This window comes from Primulina eburnea, chromosome 6 (genome assembly GCF_022965805.1).
Source record: "Primulina eburnea isolate SZY01 chromosome 6, ASM2296580v1, whole genome shotgun sequence".
Classification (NCBI taxonomy): Eukaryota; Viridiplantae; Streptophyta; class Magnoliopsida; order Lamiales; family Gesneriaceae; genus Primulina; species Primulina eburnea.
In genome coordinates, this window is record NC_133106.1 from 60,003 (window position 1) to 78,314 (window position 18,312).

Consider the following 18,312-nt stretch of genomic DNA (forward strand, 5'->3'; position numbering starts at 1 on the left):
TGTTTCAACTTTTTTTGTATTTTTAGATCCAGAATCAAAGTTTTTTTTTTTCATTCAAAGATTACTCTTTATTATTATTAAACGATTATACGTTGGATATTAATATGGAGTTGTCAGTTGACATATTTCTTAATAACATTGATTCGATGAAAATGTTGTGAAAATATGTGTTGTATTTCAAGAAATGAAAATGTAGTTGTTTCATGATTCTTACTTATTTCATTCCTTATTTTTTGCCCTTTCATTTCATTTTGAAACATGATTAGAAATCAAAGTTCGTACTATGAATAATTGGATTATGACGTCGAAGTGAATGTTATTTTTAAAAAAATATAAACTATATAAGTAAATAATAATAATTTATATTTTATATTTGCTAATTTTTATATAAATATGTGTTTAACCTTCTAAACATTTATTGTTTATATTTATACATAAGAAGATGAACTTATATCATCTGATTTTAAATAATGATTTGTCTTTTTTGTTTATGATGATTTATTATTTATTGATTGAAATTTTATTATTTTGAGACATGAATATCCAAAACCACTTAAAAAAGCTTAAATTAGCATTATTTGATTTTTGGTGATGCATGACCTAAAATATAAAGAGACGTAGACCATATTTGAAGTTGTAGTGTTTGTTATTTATCTTGTGAAGAATGATAATCTATAAATAACATATTTTTTGGTGAAATATATAAATACATTGAGACATGACATAAATATAAGTTATGTGAGTGTAAGATTGAACTACTTGAGTTTAGACCATATTTGAGTTGCACCGTTATCATCAGCTATAGTTTTGATAAAGCGACAAAAGTCTGGTCCTACAATTAGTATCAGAGCCAAGATCACGAGTTCGATTATTATTGATTGCAATAGTGTAATTGTTTGAGAATAATAATTGTTGTTTCTGGATAGAGCAATCGAAACATGATATTTGAGCAACGGTACGATTTTAAAAGATTTAGGCAAAAACTTGTGTGAGACGGTGTCACGGGTCGTATTTGTGAGACGGATCTCTTATTTGAGTAATTTATGAAAAAAGTATTACTTTTAATGCTAGGAGTATTACTTTATATTTTAATATCGGTAGGGTTGACTCGTCTCACAGATTAAGATCCGTGAGACGGTCTCACATAAGACTCACTCAAAGATTTAACTTAACGTTTAAGTATTGTTACCACATGTTATAACATTTGGTAAAACGACAAAAGCTCTATCCTACAAGATTTATTTCTATTATGACTCAATTAATATTACATTAATTTAACTAAATAATAAAGTTTGAATTTGAAAATTTTCTTAAATAAATTAAGTCAAATAATTGATGGAAATTATTCAAGTAAACTTTCTCTCCTGAAAACTTGAATATACAAAATTTTAGAGTAATCAAAATAAATTATTTAATTTTATTTTTTTTTATTTTTTTCAAATACTGAATCATAAATTCTAAATTATAATTGAAAATTTCAAAATCTCTCTCATTTTTCTTTATTAATTCTTAATTATTTTTGTAATATTTGACATTATTCACTACTTTAAAAGTGTTTTTATATTTTTTTCAGTTACTTTAAACTATTATCTGTGTTGGGTACAATAATTGTCCCTGCTGAAAGAGCGATCGAACCGTGGTTCTTGTGCTGCTGTGCGGTTTAAAATATTTGAGTTGCACCATTACTATCAGCTATAGCTTTTGGTAAAACGGTAAGCGCTCGGTCCTACAATTGGTATCAGAGACAAGGTCACGGGTTCGATTCTCATTGATTGAAATGAGTGCAATGATTGAGAGAGAGATTGTTGGGTACAATAATTGTCTCTGCTGGAAGAGCTATTGAACCGTAGTACTTGTGCTGCTATGCGATTTAAAAGATTTGAGTTATACCATTACCACCAGCTATAACTTTTGGTAAAACAGTAATCGCTCGATCCTACAATATGGACTTTTAAATGCATCAAAATTAATTAAAAATATAGTGACGGTAGCTTAATTATTTTTGTAATATTTGATATTATTCAAATTATTGTTTTACTATATATTATTTTTTAATGATTACATATATTTTGTGTGTGTGTATATATATATTATTTTTTAATGATTACATATATAGTGTTTGTATATATTCTAAATTAGTTTTTGAATTATGTTAATATATGCATATTTTTTCATATTTTTAATGTTATGACTTAAATCTAAATTTTTTTAGTAACTTTTGAAATATTAATATTTGTACCTAAATATTAAGAGGGGTTCCATTAATTTTTTTTTAAAGAAGAAAATACAATTATTATTTTGAAATTTTTCGATATTTTGAATTTTTTGCCTCCCTAATAAAATATCTATCTACATTATTATCTCGAGAGAGTTTTTTTCTAATATATTATCTGCTCTTGAATTTTCATGTAGTTTCTCCTAATTTTTATATCAAGTAATTATTTCAATAATTTTAAAATTAATATATACATCACATTTATTTTAATCACTCTATTTTTTTCACAAATTTTTTCTATTCATTATATTTCAAAATTCAGACGTACATTCTTTCTTATTAACAATTAATTCATACACTTAATTATGTTCATAATGCAAAATAGATATTATATGTGGAGAAACCGAGTGGGACTTCAAAAAAATAAAATAAAATAAAATAAAATAGAGTTAGGTCTGAAGCCTGAACGACTCAAATAAACAAAATAAGAAGACCATATGAAAAAACACGCAAGTATCAAAGAAAGGAGTGGGTCTCATGTGAGACCGTCTCACGGATCATAATATGTGAGACGGGTCAACCCTACCCATATTCACAATAGAAAGTAATACTCTTAGCATAAAAAGTAATATTTTTTCATGGGTGACCCAAATAAGAGATCCGTCTCACAAATACGACCCGTGAGACCGTCTCACACAAGTTTTTGCCCAAAGAAATTATTCAAAATCAAATCCGACGACAAAAAAAAAACATGAAAAATTAGATATGATGATAAGATTGCTGAATTTAATCGAAGAAAGAAGCAAAAAATAAAAAATAAAAAGATATTAAAAGATTCGAAAATCATACAAAAAAATGATTGAAAAAATTAAATCATTATTATTTAAAATGATATATAATTTTTGAAATAATATTTGTTATTTAATAATTTGTAGAATGACATCATTAAATGATTAATGGTCAATCCAGTAGAAAAAGCAAAGTGCGGTGTGCTCTTAGACCGTTAACTCCAGCCGGCGCCATATATTCTTTATTCGCTTCCTTCTTCCCTTAAAAAAAATCCACTCACAATCTCCACTCTCTGCGTTTAACACATTACTGAACTGAAAACCCTGTGTGTGCGGTTTCAGCACTGATCAGTCTTCTGTCCTTTCTGCTCAAGATCTCCACTTTAATGATGGATTCAAATGGATTCTCTTCGCCGAAGCCTGATAGTTTTCCTGCGGGTCTTCGGGTTCTTGTTGTGGACGATGATCCCACTTGGTTAAAGATTCTTGAAAAGATGCTTAAAAAGTGCAGTTATGAAGGTTTCTTCTCATGCAGATATATATATACATACATACATATATGTATGCAATTGCTCTTTTCTGTTTGTGTTGAACGTTTGGGGGAATGATTTTGTTGGTAATTATTGTTTCTTTTTGGGTGTGATGCCTCAGATGTTGCTTTTAATTCTATGTTGGGATTATTATTATTTTTTTCACCTGTTCTACTAAAAAGAAGTCGCGGGTCGAATTGCTTTGAAAGCTGACAAGTGTTGGAATGTTCAGACTATATACTCGTTTTATTTGATATTTCAGAGTTGAATTCTTGGATTTCAGTTTAGTGGAGGTAGCAACTTGTTGCATACTGCAAAAATCATGCATAATTTTTTGTTTTGAAAAATCATTTGGGCGTGAGAAACATACTGCAGTAAAAGTTCATGTGAACTTGTCAACAGTATGATGATTCATAGTCAACTGCAGTCAAGAAACGAAGAAGCCTTTAAATTTGAAGCTCATGCTTTGTTGATTTAATTATTATTCAGGCTAATTTTCAACTAGAGGGGAGAAACTGTGACAGTCCGAAAATTTCCTTTCAGTTCACCGTTTATTTTTTATGCAATGGGTATCTATCCTCCTTCAAAATTATCACCCCTTTAAAATGCAGTTCGTTCTGTGGTGACTTGTTTCAAACTTAATTTGGTATCTTAACCTGTAAGGTTTTCTGCTTTTGAGTGATTTATGATTTGATTCTGTTTGAGATATCGAATCATGCCATAGGTGTTGCGGTGGGGTTGGGAGTTGAGTAAAATAGGAAGGTAGTACTCGGACATTAAATCCTAGTTCACAAGAGCTTAAGTTGCCATGGTTGAACTTGTGCAGAATAATTCTACCTGTTCCTAATATGCTACAAAATTTATTTGGAGTTCGCGTACTACTCGTTCCCTGCTCATGGTCTTCATGGTTAAAACCTTCCCAGACCAGGCTTTGGGTTTGATGTATCTGCATTCTACTTGACAGCTTTTTCTCTTGATTTTGAAAATCTTTGATACTTCTTCTGATCCTTCTCCAATATCTTGTTCTTTTTGGAGTTTCAGTAATGACTTGTAACTTAGCCAGAGAGGCTCTGGACCTGCTACGAGAAAAAAAAGACGGTTTTGACATTGTAATCAGTGATGTAAACATGCCTGACATGGATGGTTTCAAGCTTCTGGAGCACGTTGGCCTGGAGATGGATCTTCCTGTCATAAGTAAGCTACTTATCTCCTATTAATGCTTTACGAATCAGTAAAATCTTATCTACCATGTCCAATTCTTTGATCTGTTGGTATCGGAAGTGAAGATTGGCTCGTTACCACTTTTCTCCAAAGTTCGAGCTCATGGATTTTACATTGATCCTACACAGTGATGTCCGTTGATGGGGAAACAAGCAGGGTGATGAAGGGAGTTCAACATGGCGCATGTGATTATCTTCTGAAGCCAATAAGGATGAAAGAGCTTAGAAACATATGGCAGCATGTTTTGAGGAAACGGATGCATGAGGTGAGAGATATTGAAGGGCACGAAAGTGTGACCGAGCAACCTGATGATGTCTACTTGTTTGGTGGAGATCTGAATTCAGGAAAGAAAAGAAAAGAAAAGATGCTGATAACAACCACGCTGAAAGAGCATGTGGTAACCTTTTATCCGTGAAGAAATCAAGGGTCGTTTGGACCGTTGATCTTCATCAGAAGTTTGTGACAGCAGTGAATCAAATCGGACTTAGCAGTAAGTTTAAGATCTTTCTTGTTTCTCATAAATAAAATAAAGACTTTTTTCATTGATTTCTTGTGAGTCATAATAAATGTTCGAATGTTAATTGTGTGACAGAAGTTGGCCCAAAGAAAATACTCGACTTGATGGGAGTGCCATGGTTAACAAGAGAAAACGTAGCTAGCCACTTGCAGGTAAATGTGAGGAAGGGATGGTAATTTTTGAAAATATGCAGTTAAATCTTTGTCCAATAAAAATTTCAAGGTTTCGGGGAATCATGTGACATTTTGTTGTTTTGCTTTACAGAAGTACAGGCTCTACTTGAGCCGCTTACAAAAAGAAAATGAACTTAAAATCGTGTTTGGTGGGGTGAAAAACTCGGCTATCACTTCAAAAGACCCTGCTGAAAATGTTTGTCTTGAAAACTCAGATAAACAGATACACAAGAATCTGATGCCGAACAGTGATGCCAAATTCTGTGATGTAAACGGGAAAGGGATTCTTTCAATGCCAATGGGAGATTGCATGAATTCTCTATTTGGAGACGTCAAAGATGCTTTGGAAAGCGCTCCCGCTCCCTCAAGGATTAGTTGTGATTCTGATGTAAAATCTGAACACAAGATCCAAGTTCAATACTCGTCGCTTCAATTCAAACAAGAACACAATCCACAGTTCCAGTCAGAGAAACAGTTTGATCACATGATGTCTCCCATTCAAGTGGATTCTTTAGAAAGCATTTTCAATCATAATCGTATACAAACAGAAGATCATAGAGAGAGCAGAAGTCAAGGCACTGGAAAAGTAACGAAAGTTGAAAGTGTAGGCGCCTTGTTTTCTGTTCAACCTGAGAGATCGATTTCATGTTCTACATTGAACATGAAGAGCCACAACTCGGGACATAATCCATTTGACAATACAGAATGTGACCAAAGAAACTTGATTCTTGAAACAGGATCAACTTTCAGGTTGTGGGATGAGGTATTCAATAGTTATTCCAAGGAACCTGGGAATATAGAATCTTTCGGTCTCAGTGATCGAGAACTCATTTATGATGTTTCACCACATTTGTATGGTTCATTGGATGTTGAATATGAGTACGGGAGTGACACTCTGGAACACCCTGTAATAGGCCGAGGTCTGTATATTGCATAATCCTCAACTAATGATCAGGAATGTCTTGTTTATTGGGGTTGTGTTTATTGAAAGCAAAAAGGAATATCGCTAATGTTCCAATTCCCTGAGAGAACCATTTTTTTCGTAGAATGGTTGTTTTCAACATAAAAGCGTTACAGCATTTTTTTGTATGTTGGACTACAGTCTTGAAGATAGACAGAAAAAGGAAGATGTTCAATCTATGAATGGGGTGGTGGATAGCTTTGATTGATAGTTGTAAACAAGAATAACTTGTTCTGGAACATAATGGGTGGTGAGGAATAACTTAATTTGCAATACAGAAAAATGATCAAGAAATTTCATTTAAAGATTTTTCTAATTATGCATCAATTCAGTTTGATTAATTACCTTCCAAAAAATTAATACAAGAACCATATCATCAATCAGTACCCCAACACAAGTCTGATTTCTTAGGTTTACATGTGCTATTAAAATATAAACTGAGATGTTATTATAATGATAATGTACGTGCACTAAATCTAAAGATCCAAGTTTAATTTGGATATATTTAAATCAATTTTGGACTTTGAATCTGACATTAGCAGATCCCTTGTACCAACAACACACCCCTGTAACTCCACTGCATTTTTATACTTTAATGTAAGCCTTTTCGATTTTCCGTTTCAACTTTTACTTTAAATAGTTAATAATTTCAGTTTGGTCATTTAAGTATTCAAATTTGGTTTCAATATAAATACTTTTAATTTCAGCTATTTTGATCAAATTGATAACGTGACTGTTAAATTTTATTTCAAAATCAATCAGATGATGAACACGTTCCTTCCTTCCTATCTGGTGTATCAGCATTAGCTCGAACATAGAAAGAAAAATGAGAGACTAGAGTTTACGTGGTTCGACCATGAATGAGCTATATCCACGGGAAGAAAGATGATCAACTCTTTTATTCAATCACCAAAGAGAATATTTACAAGTACAAATATTATGAATAGCACTCAAGAATTTTAAAATCAAGCCTAATCTACTTGATTCTCCATCGCCTTCTTGAGCTTGTGCCTCGATCTTGTATCTCTACTTCTGTGTGTTCTATATCTTTGCTTCAGCTGAGAGCCCCGCCCCCTCTTTTTAAATCAGGATTTGACTTGTGTTCCTTTCTTCACAGCTTATCCCAACTCCCCAAAGTAACGGCTCCCATCTCCATTCAACTAACAGAACACATCCAGTCAACCAACTCAACGGTTTTCAGCTCCCATTTGACTTAACTTTGAAGCATTTTTTGAGAGACACCAACCTTCTCTAAACATTGACATCACACAATTTCACAATTTTCGACGTCACATCTGCATTTTATCTTATAGGTGTAGAAAATTAAATTTTAGTGTATCTAACTGAATTTGGATCAAATTAAACAAATTAATAGACAAAAAAACTATTTTTCCTAATTTAAAATGCTAGGAAAAATAATTTTTGTGAATTATCAAATCAAATCGCATAGTATACGCTTCTTTCTAGGATTTTTCTTTGGGGGAAATTGGAGAAGAAAACTTGGACAGGTGGATAATAGACGAAGAATACGGTCAATATACTCGGCATTGTGGTGGAGGCTGGCGTTCCACGCTGGTATGTAACCTATGCAAATGTTCTTAGTTGTAATAGCTACTAAAACCATGATTCTTCATACTTGTTCCTCATCTACGTGGTCATCTGGACATCCTCCTCCTTCAAGATGTCCGGGTAATTGTCTTTTTGATTTACTGCTGCTTGTTTTGAGTGCGATTGATATTGTCTTATTAATTTCCTTTTTTTTTCTTTTGTGCTTCTTTCCTTAAAACTAGCTCCTTTGCTCTCTTCGATGGCTGCAAACCGCTGACAAATTTGTTCGTAAGCTGCGGCTTTGGTCATCTACGACCAGATTCGACGCGGGTTACTCGTCTGTACTTTGAACTCCACTGTTGTGCTTTTGGTTGTTATTCCTCTGGTCTGATTAATTATTTTTCTTTCACATAATAAGAACAATCGTTCAAATTATGTAAAGGCGAATGAGGAAAAATCTGTATTTTGTTTGGGTTTACCTCACTTTCAATTGTGAATTAGCTGTGAGATACATAAACTTAAATAGAACTGCGGTTAATTTCCACATTTAAATATAAAACATGTACATTTTTTTGGAAGTACATAATAATTTTGACCTTCTTCAGTACTTGGTGAATGACACGCACTCTTCTGGTGGGATATGGTAACAAAATGCTATCAAGGTGTAGACTATATGATAAGCCGTGACTTCCTTGAACACATGATTCAGTTTTTCTCTCACCCTCGAAGTTGCAATTTATCCATGCAGGTGTTAGCTCGTATGCATTGCGGTTGGCAGACATAAATACATCTAGTGTATAAGGTATTCATGTTATCTATGTTGTGCTTCAGAATTTAGTGTTTAATCCCTCACTTTGACGAACAATTGATTAATCGAGGATCCTTATGTGAGCATTTTATTATTTTGGATGTTGATGTGGATGAAGTTTTCCAAAGTATCTGATGCTCCCCCTATAAGCTTAAGTACTGAGTATGTGATTATTATTTTGCAGTCTTGACACAATAATAATAGCTTTTGTGCTCTTGGTATATTGATATGATCATGATAGCTTTTAATATGTCGAATGTATGTGATGTAGGAATTTTATCTTCTCATGGTCAAAACCCCTTCGTTTGGTATCTCTAATAAACTCTCGAAATGGACTTCATTGCAGGCCTACAGAAGAGTGGAACTCACTACCACTTCATGTCGAACCAGACTCCTTGCCTGAACATGATAAGCGTGAGTTTCCTCGTGTTGGGATCGTGTTGAGAGTTGCAGTAGATTAAAAATATGAGTCATTCGGTTTTCATTTTCATTATGGAGATAAGTGGGTAAGACTGTGCAATCTAATGTGAAACTGAATTAGGGCTGTGGAAGGAAATTTTCACTATGGGACAAAATTTCGACTATCTCAGAGCAGGACGACAGTGCCAAAGATTGATCAAGGTATCCGCCTTTACTTGGTTTCTTTTGCCCTAAATGACTGTGAGAATCGTTTGGTCGATGGTATTGCCAGAGTATAAACATCTGTATATCTCTTATTTAGTTAGGGATTGGAAATATGTTTGGTCGTGAATACGGCCTTGTAATCTTGTTTTTATTTCCCTTCTAATGTGCGGATTGCTTATCCGCTTGTTGTAGACTCTATTATCGTTATAATAAATTATTGTTTCCTATAAAAAAAATGACTGTGAGAATCGTGTAGGTGAAATGATTTATGTTTGCTAGGGTATGTAATAATAGTCTATGTTAACGAGGTCGGATTCCTTCTGCTATGATTCCTGGACTCAATTTTTTAACTGGTAAACTTATATGTAGTTACCCGTTTTCAGTTTTTCAGAACACTGCATTGGCACGCTAAACTGCTTTGCTGCGCAGCAAATTGGAACTAATTTTATTCCCCACTAACAAGAAAGGCCTATTTATTACACGAATACTATGTCACATGTCCTATGTTTGGGAAAACTATTAGCTGAAGGATGAGGATATGCCATCCGTATCACTCAAAAGTAAAAAGATTTAGGATGTTCGTAAATTTTCCTAGCATAATCGGATATGTGGTGCAATGCTCACGCTAATAGATTATGCCTTTCCTTTCATATTTTTTAGATCACATTTCATAACATGATAGTGAGGATAAATTAAGCAAAAAGCTGTACCTGCAATCAACATAGCGTAGAAGCTTGAAGAAGATGGAAAGAAAAATCTATGAACGATTTTGTGTACAAAACTGAAGCTTTAGCAGCAAGTGATTTCCTTATCTTATAAAAATCGTCATCTTCGTCAGCTGTTCAACTTCAGCAATTTTTGTTCATATACAACTCAAAAAGACAAACACACAATTTTAAAAATGTCTAGGAATGAACTCCATATGAATCTGTAAAGTTCATCGTACTAACGTGGATTTATCTTCTTCTGATGTTTCTGCTTCTGAGTTTAAGAATGTCATCTTCCCGAAAGATTCTTTGGCACCTCCAAAGAAGCCCTTCACTTTATCAAGCACAGTTTTGAGCTCTTCCTGAGATGGGAGCTGGAAACATTGAAAGAAAATCTAAGGCCATATTCGAACTCGAGGGATTGTTTGCCAACAAGTGATGAAGACTATTCAATAAGCAAAATTCAAAATCATAAATTATCCAGCTTACCTCAATTACATCATTTGCAGCAAGTGCAGCCCGCAGATTGTTATTTTCCTGTATGTTAAACACAAAGTAGAAAATGGAGCCTCAGATATTTTTTTTTCACAATATCAAAGTCTAAAACATAAACACAGTAGGAAAGTAGAGAGTGAGAAAATTACAACGAGCTTGTAGCCATATTTAAACTCAGTAGCAGACCGCAAGACACGAAACTGTTTCATAGCCAGCTTCTGCATTTCCTTTTCATCCTGTTTCAATGAAAGATATCATGGGACCGCGATGAACTAGTTATGAAATTGCAGTGATAAGGAACTCACTCTATAAACAACAGCTGCAAGATTTCTGGTTAGTGTATCTTTGTAAATATATTTCCCCAGAAAATTGTCCTTCGCAGCGACCATGATTTTCGCAGTTGTCCCCCCTGTCACAATATTAAGAGGGTACCAAAGATAAACCTGAAAGCAATAAGAAAAAAGCCAGTCATAGTTGCTAGTTAGAACGCCATAATCTTGATCAGAAAGAGGAAGCCTTTTTTTACGTAATGAAAATGCATCAGAAAAAAGGGTAGATGATAACAAAGCCTTTTTTGCCAAAAGAACCTTGGCGATCGATGAATTGATATATAAACTTGGAATGCGAGAGATAGAAAGCTAACATTAGCCATGCGAATAAAGATCACAAATTTTGGGTTGCCGTCGTCTTCAAGCTTTGGTAATGGAGGAGGTGCTTGCCGCTGGTACTGCCTGGCCGCCATTCCTTTCTTGCTTTTAGCTTCAACCACCATCGGAAATTTTAGCTTTTGGTGGTACGGCTTATGGGTAGACGTAGGAAACAGGGAGTGGCTGATAAATGAATGTTCACGCGCTGTTGTTCCATCGGAGGATAAGGGAAGCCTCGCCAACTGATTCAAAGACATGGCCTAACCTGTGGAGAGGTCCAGACCTGTGCGGCTAAATGACTAAATCTTATCTGCATTTTTCCTTTTTAAATATCAAGGCTTGTAATGAGTGATTTTTTTAAAAAAAGTCAACTAATTGAATTTTAAATATAACCTTCTCGTTAATTATAAAATATAAGTTTGATTTTTATCTGTACTTTCGCAGTTATGAAAAAGAGTGAGTCTCATGTGAGACCGTCTCACGGATCATAATCTGTGAGACGAGTCAACAATATCCATATTCACAATAAAAAATAGTACTCTTAGCATAAAAAGTAATACTCTTTTATGGGTGACCCAAATAAGAGATCCGTCTCACAAATAATACCCGTGAGACCGTCTCACATAAGTTTTTGCCTATGAAAAATATCACCTCATCCATTTTCAAAAAATGTAGATTTAAAATATATTAAGTTTGATTTTCTTCTGTGATTAAGAAAAAACAAACTACTTTGAATAATAATAATAATAATAATAATAATAATAAATAGCAATTCATTTTCAAATTAAAACCCATTATCCAGTTTGAATATACATTTTCTTGCACTCGAGACAGTCCCACTTTGATGCCACCCGGCTGTATTTAATGATTTTTGCTGTCTATGAAAGCTTGTAACGAAGGCTCCCTTCCGAGAAAATCTGTCAACATCTCCAACGGGTCTTTTGCACCACCTGCACATAATACCTGCCAAAAACAAAAGTATGCCGTCGAAACTTAACCAAGAACAATACGATGATAGTGGTTGACAGTTAGATGTGATTTCTTTAGGTTTCATGTCCACAAAACAGACTACACTACGGGCAGTTACCTTCTTCCGAAACTGCATCCCAGCATTTTGGTTAAATATGTCATCGCGGAACTTTGTGGCAAATATATCGGCCGCAAAAACCTGTTACCAGACATCCAACGACACCCAATTTAAAATATCTGGTATCAAGATATGCTATAATATGACCTGGGAGGGACTCGAACCTCACTCCATATCCGACTGTAACAAGTGGCTTCGTAGCCAATGACTGTACGAGGAAAGCATGATGCTGGGTTTGTTCCTTCTAACATTGGCAATCCTAACATGAACTGCCATTACAAGACAGCTATACCAGTGGCAGCCTGCTAACTAGATCAACCATTTGTCTCCATACCAAAAAAATATAGTTGATTATGTGGGTGCAACTCAAAAAGATACAATAGGCAAACAACACATTTCAATCGGCATGCCATGTAAACAGCTATATACATATCGTCGTTATTACTCCGACGATTTCTCATCCACATTAGGGGTGGCTTGACAGCTTCTGTGGAGAATCAGAGAATATACCTTTGAATGAAGATGATTCAACAGCCCAAGCATGTCTACATTTTCCACGGAATGTATGATCTGATCAAAAAGACCTGAAAATGCAACGCACCAGCTCATCATATCAAACAAGGGAACTTCAAGAATTTGAAACTCGAAAGAGACAGTTGCTTGTTCCCATGCAAATACACATTAAAACTTACAATAAACAATCTCTTGTTTCAGTTTGATCGCTGAGAATGAAAATCTACATCTTTCAAGCAATCTACATAAGTCATCATCGATTGGCTTCGTGATATCCTGAAAGCCAAAAGTTAATGTCACATTCAGACGTAACAAAAGATTCAAACTATAGCTTAAACTTATGTAGGAGAACTGTAAGAAACCGTAATTTATATCTAGAATGAATACCTGATGGAAACCAGAGACCATTTTAAGAAAGTTGTTTTCATAACACCTAGCAAAAATACAGAAGTATACCATAAGTTTAAATCTATTTTTATTTAGATATTAACACAAAAGATAGAAGACAAACCAGTGTTCCAATACGAGGGAAGGGATCTCCACAAGATCAGGATCCACTAGTAACCCAGAAAATCTAGCAAAGGGGGCACGATTGCAAATATGATGGACCTAAATCATCAGAATCGGGTTACTAATCAAGAATTTCTGTTATCACGTATAGTATATTTGATGTTGGAATAAAATCACATGAATGGGACTAAACCAGTGGCCCAACATTTAAGATAAAAATCACAACCCAAAATAGATTACAAAAATTAAATATTTAATGCTTGAAGACTTTACCCGAGCCTTAATTTTCTCGTAAAGAAAAGAGATGCATTTATCAAGCCAAGAATACAGAAACTGTATCATTGTAATAAACTTGAGTACGCAATGTCTCATGGGCTCGTGGCATTGACATGAAGAGAGTAACAGAACTATATTCCGGAGAATCCAAGCTTAATTGTTAAGAAACATACCACATGACCAAACTCATGGAATAAGTTCACTACTTCGGAGAATCGCAGCAAGGTGGAGTGTCCGTTAACTTCCTTCTGCAACTGAGAAATTAATACAGCCACGGGAATCTGGCTGTGGGTCTGAGTGTAGTATTCTGGACACTGACATGTCCAATCCCAGAAAGAGACCTCAGGATGATGGTCGGCGATCGCGTAAAAAGCGATCGGATCCTTCTTCCACCCGTTCCCCATGAATTGCTTAATCTGGAATATCCGGGGACTTCGAGGTTCGGAGTCCCAGCAGAGGCTTCATGTCTTTGTGAAGGAGAAACATATTAAGGTTTTGGCTGTCTTGGAGCCCATGATTGATCTGGATCCGAGATTCATGACTAGCCGTTTGGGGTTTTCTGGAGTCATCTCTAATCTCTCCGGTCATATCTGGGTATTTTTTGCTGCTGATGTGAGGGCGGAGTGTGTTTTTGATCATGCTCAGTTCCTTCACATCAGAGTCTCTGCCTCTTTCTTGCCGACAGAGGTTTTTTGTTCTTTTGTCTATGCTAGATGTGATTATGTTCAGCGTAGGGATCTTTGGGCTTCCTTGCTTTTGGTCAAGCCTGTTTTGGGTCCCTGGCTGGTTGGGGGCGACTTTAACGTCGTCAGGGATGCGTCTGAGTGCTTGGGCACCCGTGGTGGTAGGTTGCTACCCATGGAAGAGTTCAACACTTTTATTCTTGATTCTGGCCTGATCGATGCTGGTTTTGAGGGGTCTTCGTTCACTTGGACGAATAAGACCATCTGGAAGCAGTTGGACAGGGTCTTGGTTTCTGTTGATTGGGGAGATCATTTCAGCTCGATTCGGGTTGAACATCTCTCCCGTACTGTCTCGGATCACTGTCCGCTTTTGGTTACGGCTCCTGTTTTTGCCCGTGGGCCGAGCTCGTTTCGCTTCCAGCGTATGTGGGTCAGGCACCATGGTTTTATGCAGACTGTGAGGCTTAATTGGAATTTGCCTTGCAGTCTGAGCGGCATGCCTCGGCTTTTTGCCAAGATGAATCGTCTCAAGCATCACCTCCGGTGGTGGAATCGGGATGTTTTTGGTAACATCTTTGATAAAATCACCGAGGCTGAGAGTGCGGTTTGTTCTGCTGAGCTTGCCTGTGAGGCCGATCCTTCTGATTCGAATTGGACTGCTCTATCTGATCGTAATGCGGATCTGGCTCGGGTCACCGCCATGGAGGCGGATTTTTGGAAACAAAGAGCTGCATGCAACTGGCTAGAGGATGGTGAGCGGAACACAAAACTCTTTCATAACATGGTTAAGAAGAAGCGTGTGGCGAATAAGATTTTCCGCATCTGGGATAATGGGGTTTGCCTGACGTCTCCTGAGTTGATTCAGCAGTCGGGTGCCTCGTTTTTTCAGCATTTGCTTTCTGGGGATCCCTTTGTGCTTGATCGTCCTGATTTTTCGGGGTTTCCTTCGGTGATTTCTGAGATGGAGAATAATGGTATTGCTTCAACCCCTTCTTTAGAGGAGGTTCGCGCGACTGTTTTCTCCATTCATCCTGATAGTGTGGCTGGGCCTGATGGCTTCTCTTCAGCGTTTTTCCAGCATTGCTGGGAGATCGTCCATTAGGACGTGTTGGAGGCGGTTTTGGATTTCTTCCGTGGTTCTCCCTTGCCTCAGGGTTTTACTGCCACCACGATTACTTTGATTCCGAAAGTTGAGGGTGCACGGGCTTGGTCAGACTTTCGTCCGATCAGCCTGTGTAATGTTACGAACAAGATCATTTCTAAGTTGTTGTACTCTCGCTTGCGGGATGTGGTGGAGAGATTGATTTCTTTGAATCAGAGTGGCTTTGTTCCGGGGCGGCTTATTTCTGATAATATCCTCCTTGCACAGGAGCTCACTCACAGCCTCACTCTCTCCACTCGTGGTGGTAATGTTATTTTGAAATTGGATATGGCTAAGGCCTATGACCGTGTTCAGTGGTCTTTCCTCCTTGACGTGTTGCGTCATTTTGGTTTCTCAGAGCGGGTTGTGGCCCTGGTCTCGGCCTGTATCTCTCATTGTCATTTCTCCGTGAATATCAATGGGTCTCTTTCGGGGTTCTTTGGTTCTACCAGGGGCCTTAGACAGGGTGATCAATTGTCTCCTCTTCTTTTCATTTTGGGGGCGGAGTATCTTTCCCGTGTCCTTGACCGCCTTTACCTGAAGCATCCTTTTTTCAGGTATCGTTCTGGCTGCGATTTTTTGATTTCCCACCTGGCCTATGCTGATGATATCATTATTTTTGCCAATGGTGGTTCTCGTGGGATGCAGGCTCTCATAGATTTTCTGCATCACTATGAGAATTGTTCGAGGCAGCTGGTTAACACTGCCAAGAGTTCTTTGATTTTGCCTCCGAGGTCTCCGCGCGTCTCCGCTCTCGGATTTTGTGAATTACCGGGTTTGCGGAGGGTCACTTGCCGCTCAAGTACCTTGGAGTTCCCTTGTTTCGCGGTAATAGGGTGTGTTCTCTTTTTGAGCCCCTCTTACAGTCGGTTAGGAGACGGCTTGAGGGTTGGGAGACCAGGACTCTTTCTCCGGGGAGTCGCATGACTTTTATTCGTAGTGTGCTCCTCTCGATGCCGATCTATTTGTTTCAGGTGGCCCAGCCACCATTAGCAGTTATGGAGAAGCTTGAGCGTACTTTTAATGCCTTTCTGTGGGGGTCTAGACCCTTGGATAAGAGATGGCATTGGGCCAGATGGTCTCGGGCTTGCCTCTCTGTTCTTGAGGGGGGCCTTGGTTTCCGCCGACTGAAAGATCTGGTGGAAAGCTTCTCCATCAAACTGTGGTTTCGGTTTAGGCAGGGATCTTCCCTCTGGGCCAAATTTTTTATGCAGAAATATTGTCGGGTGCTGCACCCTGTCTGCACACCCTCTCGTGGTTCCATATCCCCTGTTTGGCGTCGCCTCCTTTTTATTCGGCCTCGTGCGGAGCCTGGTATCCACCGGCGGGTTGGCCTGGGCAATATTTCTTTTTGGGATGATATTTGGTTTGGGGATTCCCCGTTGTCGAGCCAGAGTGAGGTTAGAGGGGGCCTTGGCGCCCGTATATCTCATTTTATTTCCGAGGGGTCTTGGGATTTTGATCTTCTTTGCTCGGTTGTTGCCCCCTCGATGGCTGAGGCGATTTCTCTGGTTCCCATCGCCTCTAGTGAGCCTGATATGCCTCGTTGGATTCACAGTCCTGACAGTGCTTTTTCTTTGAAATCTGCGTGGGAGCTTGTCCGCTTGAGAGCCCAGTCTTCTGATATTTTGACTCCTTGCTGGGGTAGCTGGTTGAGGCCTACCATGTCCTTCTTCCTTTGGAGGCTCTGGCATCAATGGCTCCCAGTTGATGATGTACTCCAGCGTCGTGGCTTTGAGTTAGCGTCCCGGTGCCAGTGTTGTGATATGTCTGAGACATTCACTCACATTTTCCTTGATTGCCCCATTGCTCGTTCCGTATGGCATTTGTTTGGGGCTATCGTCCGTGTCCGGATTCCCCACACTTCGGATTTCTCTTTGTTTCTTAGTGCTTGGAAGAGGAATCCTCGTTGGACACACGGTGGCCATGTGAAGGAGTTTCTGCCTTTTATTGTGCTGTGGTTCTTATTGACGGCTCGTAACGACTCGAAGCACCGTCAGTTGACTATATCTGCTGAGACTGTGAAGTCTCAAATTTTGTCTTACTTGCGTCTCGCCCATGCTGCGCGTATTGTCAAGGCCCACCATTGGGTGGGTGTTTCTCATGCGGCGAGATTGTTCGGTATATCTGTTGTTTTTTTCATAGAGTTCGTAGGACGGCTATTGTACGTTGGCTTCGTCCGCCTTCGGGCTGTTTTAAGTTGAATGTTGATGGGAGTTCGAGAGGCAATCCTGGAGATTCTTCTGTTGGTGGTGTGGTTCGTGATGACTCCGAGAGGGTTCTTCTTTCGTTCAGTGAGTTCATTGGAGCTGGATCTACTCTCCGGGCGGAACTTTGGGCGGTTTGGAAGGGTCTTCTTCTTTGTTCTGATCTTTCTCTTTTTCCCCTTTGGATCGAGCTTGACTCTCAGACTTCCATTCATATCCTTCGCTCCCGTCGGTGCTGTTGGGGTTTGGATCATATTGTTTCTAGGATTTTGACTCTTTTGAGGGGGCGTCCGGTTCATATTTCGCATATTTTCCGGGAGGGTAATTCGGTGGCGGATGCTTTGGCGGCGAGGGCTCATACCCTTAGGCAGTATACCTTAGAGTTAGGTCCTTTCCTTCCTAGCCACATCTCCATCCTTGTCCGCTCTGATTTATCAGGGCTCCCCTACCTGAGATATAGATGTTCTTAGCCTTTTGCAGCCCCTTCCTTTCTTTGGATCCATTTCTTGTTTTTCTATATATGAATTATTTTCTTTGCAGGTACTGTTTTTTGGGGGTTCCTTCTCTCATTTTGACAGGTGTGTGTGAGTGGGTTCAGACACTTGCACCCTTTATGATTTCTTTCTTTGGATTTGGGTGGACTCGAGTACCTTCTCAGTTG

The 18,312-nt window shown here is 37.8% G+C and overlaps 2 protein-coding genes, 1 long non-coding RNA gene and 1 pseudogene across 5 annotated transcripts; 2 read left to right on the forward strand and 2 right to left on the reverse strand.

Moving 5' to 3' along the window:
• Nucleotides 1–3,251: 3,251 nt before the first annotated feature.
• On the forward strand, nt 3,252–6,465 carry LOC140833692 (two-component response regulator ORR26-like; annotated as a pseudogene).
• A 1,396-nt stretch (nt 6,466–7,861) lies between these two features.
• On the forward strand, nt 7,862–9,986 carry LOC140833694 (uncharacterized). 3 transcript variants are annotated; one of them, XR_012118528.1, is made up of 4 exons: nt 7,862–7,980; nt 8,196–8,290; nt 8,702–8,755; nt 9,108–9,986. It is a non-coding gene; the product is annotated as an uncharacterized lncRNA (long non-coding RNA). The 3 variants fall into 3 exon arrangements; XR_012118527.1 differs by having other exon boundaries at nt 7,875–8,094; XR_012118526.1 differs by having other exon boundaries at nt 7,875–8,094; nt 8,196–8,755.
• A 145-nt stretch (nt 9,987–10,131) lies between these two features.
• On the reverse strand, nt 10,132–11,550 carry LOC140833693 (protein HHL1, chloroplastic-like). The gene is made up of 5 exons (XM_073198011.1): nt 11,231–11,550; nt 10,893–11,030; nt 10,737–10,823; nt 10,582–10,629; nt 10,132–10,466 (listed from the first exon to the last, which is right to left on the reverse strand). Exons 1-5 carry the CDS (start codon nt 11,489–11,491, stop codon nt 10,323–10,325), a joined length of 678 nt encoding a protein of 225 aa, XP_073054112.1. The 5' UTR covers nt 11,492–11,550; the 3' UTR covers nt 10,132–10,322.
• Nucleotides 11,551–12,057: 507 nt separating this feature from the next.
• On the reverse strand, nt 12,058–14,024 carry LOC140833655 (probable thimet oligopeptidase). The gene is made up of 8 exons (XM_073197980.1): nt 13,794–14,024; nt 13,346–13,443; nt 13,222–13,267; nt 13,014–13,110; nt 12,832–12,905; nt 12,486–12,590; nt 12,322–12,402; nt 12,058–12,197 (listed from the first exon to the last, which is right to left on the reverse strand). Exons 1-8 carry the CDS (start codon nt 14,022–14,024, stop codon nt 12,096–12,098), a joined length of 834 nt encoding a protein of 277 aa, XP_073054081.1. The 3' UTR covers nt 12,058–12,095.
• Nucleotides 14,025–18,312: the final 4,288 nt, after the last annotated feature.

Coding starts and splice junctions, on each gene's coding strand:
- LOC140833655 (XM_073197980.1), bottom strand. CDS start 14,024: ATGGGGAACGGGTGGAAGAAGGATCCGATCGCTTTTTACGCGATCGCC. Junction 12,906..13,013: donor GAAACAAGAGATTGTTTATT/GTAAGTTTTAAT, acceptor TTGCATTTTCAG/GTCTTTTTGATCAGATCATA. Junction 12,198..12,321: donor GGATGCAGTTTCGGAAGAAG/GTAACTGCCCGT, acceptor TGTTTTTGGCAG/GTATTATGTGCAGGTGGTGC.
- LOC140833693 (XM_073198011.1), bottom strand. CDS start 11,491: ATGTCTTTGAATCAGTTGGCGAGGCTTCCCTTATCCTCCGATGGAACA. Junction 10,824..10,892: donor TTGCAGCTGTTGTTTATAGA/GTGAGTTCCTTA, acceptor TCATTGAAACAG/GATGAAAAGGAAATGCAGAA. Junction 10,630..10,736: donor AATATGGCTACAAGCTCGTT/GTAATTTTCTCA, acceptor TTTAACATACAG/GAAAATAACAATCTGCGGGC.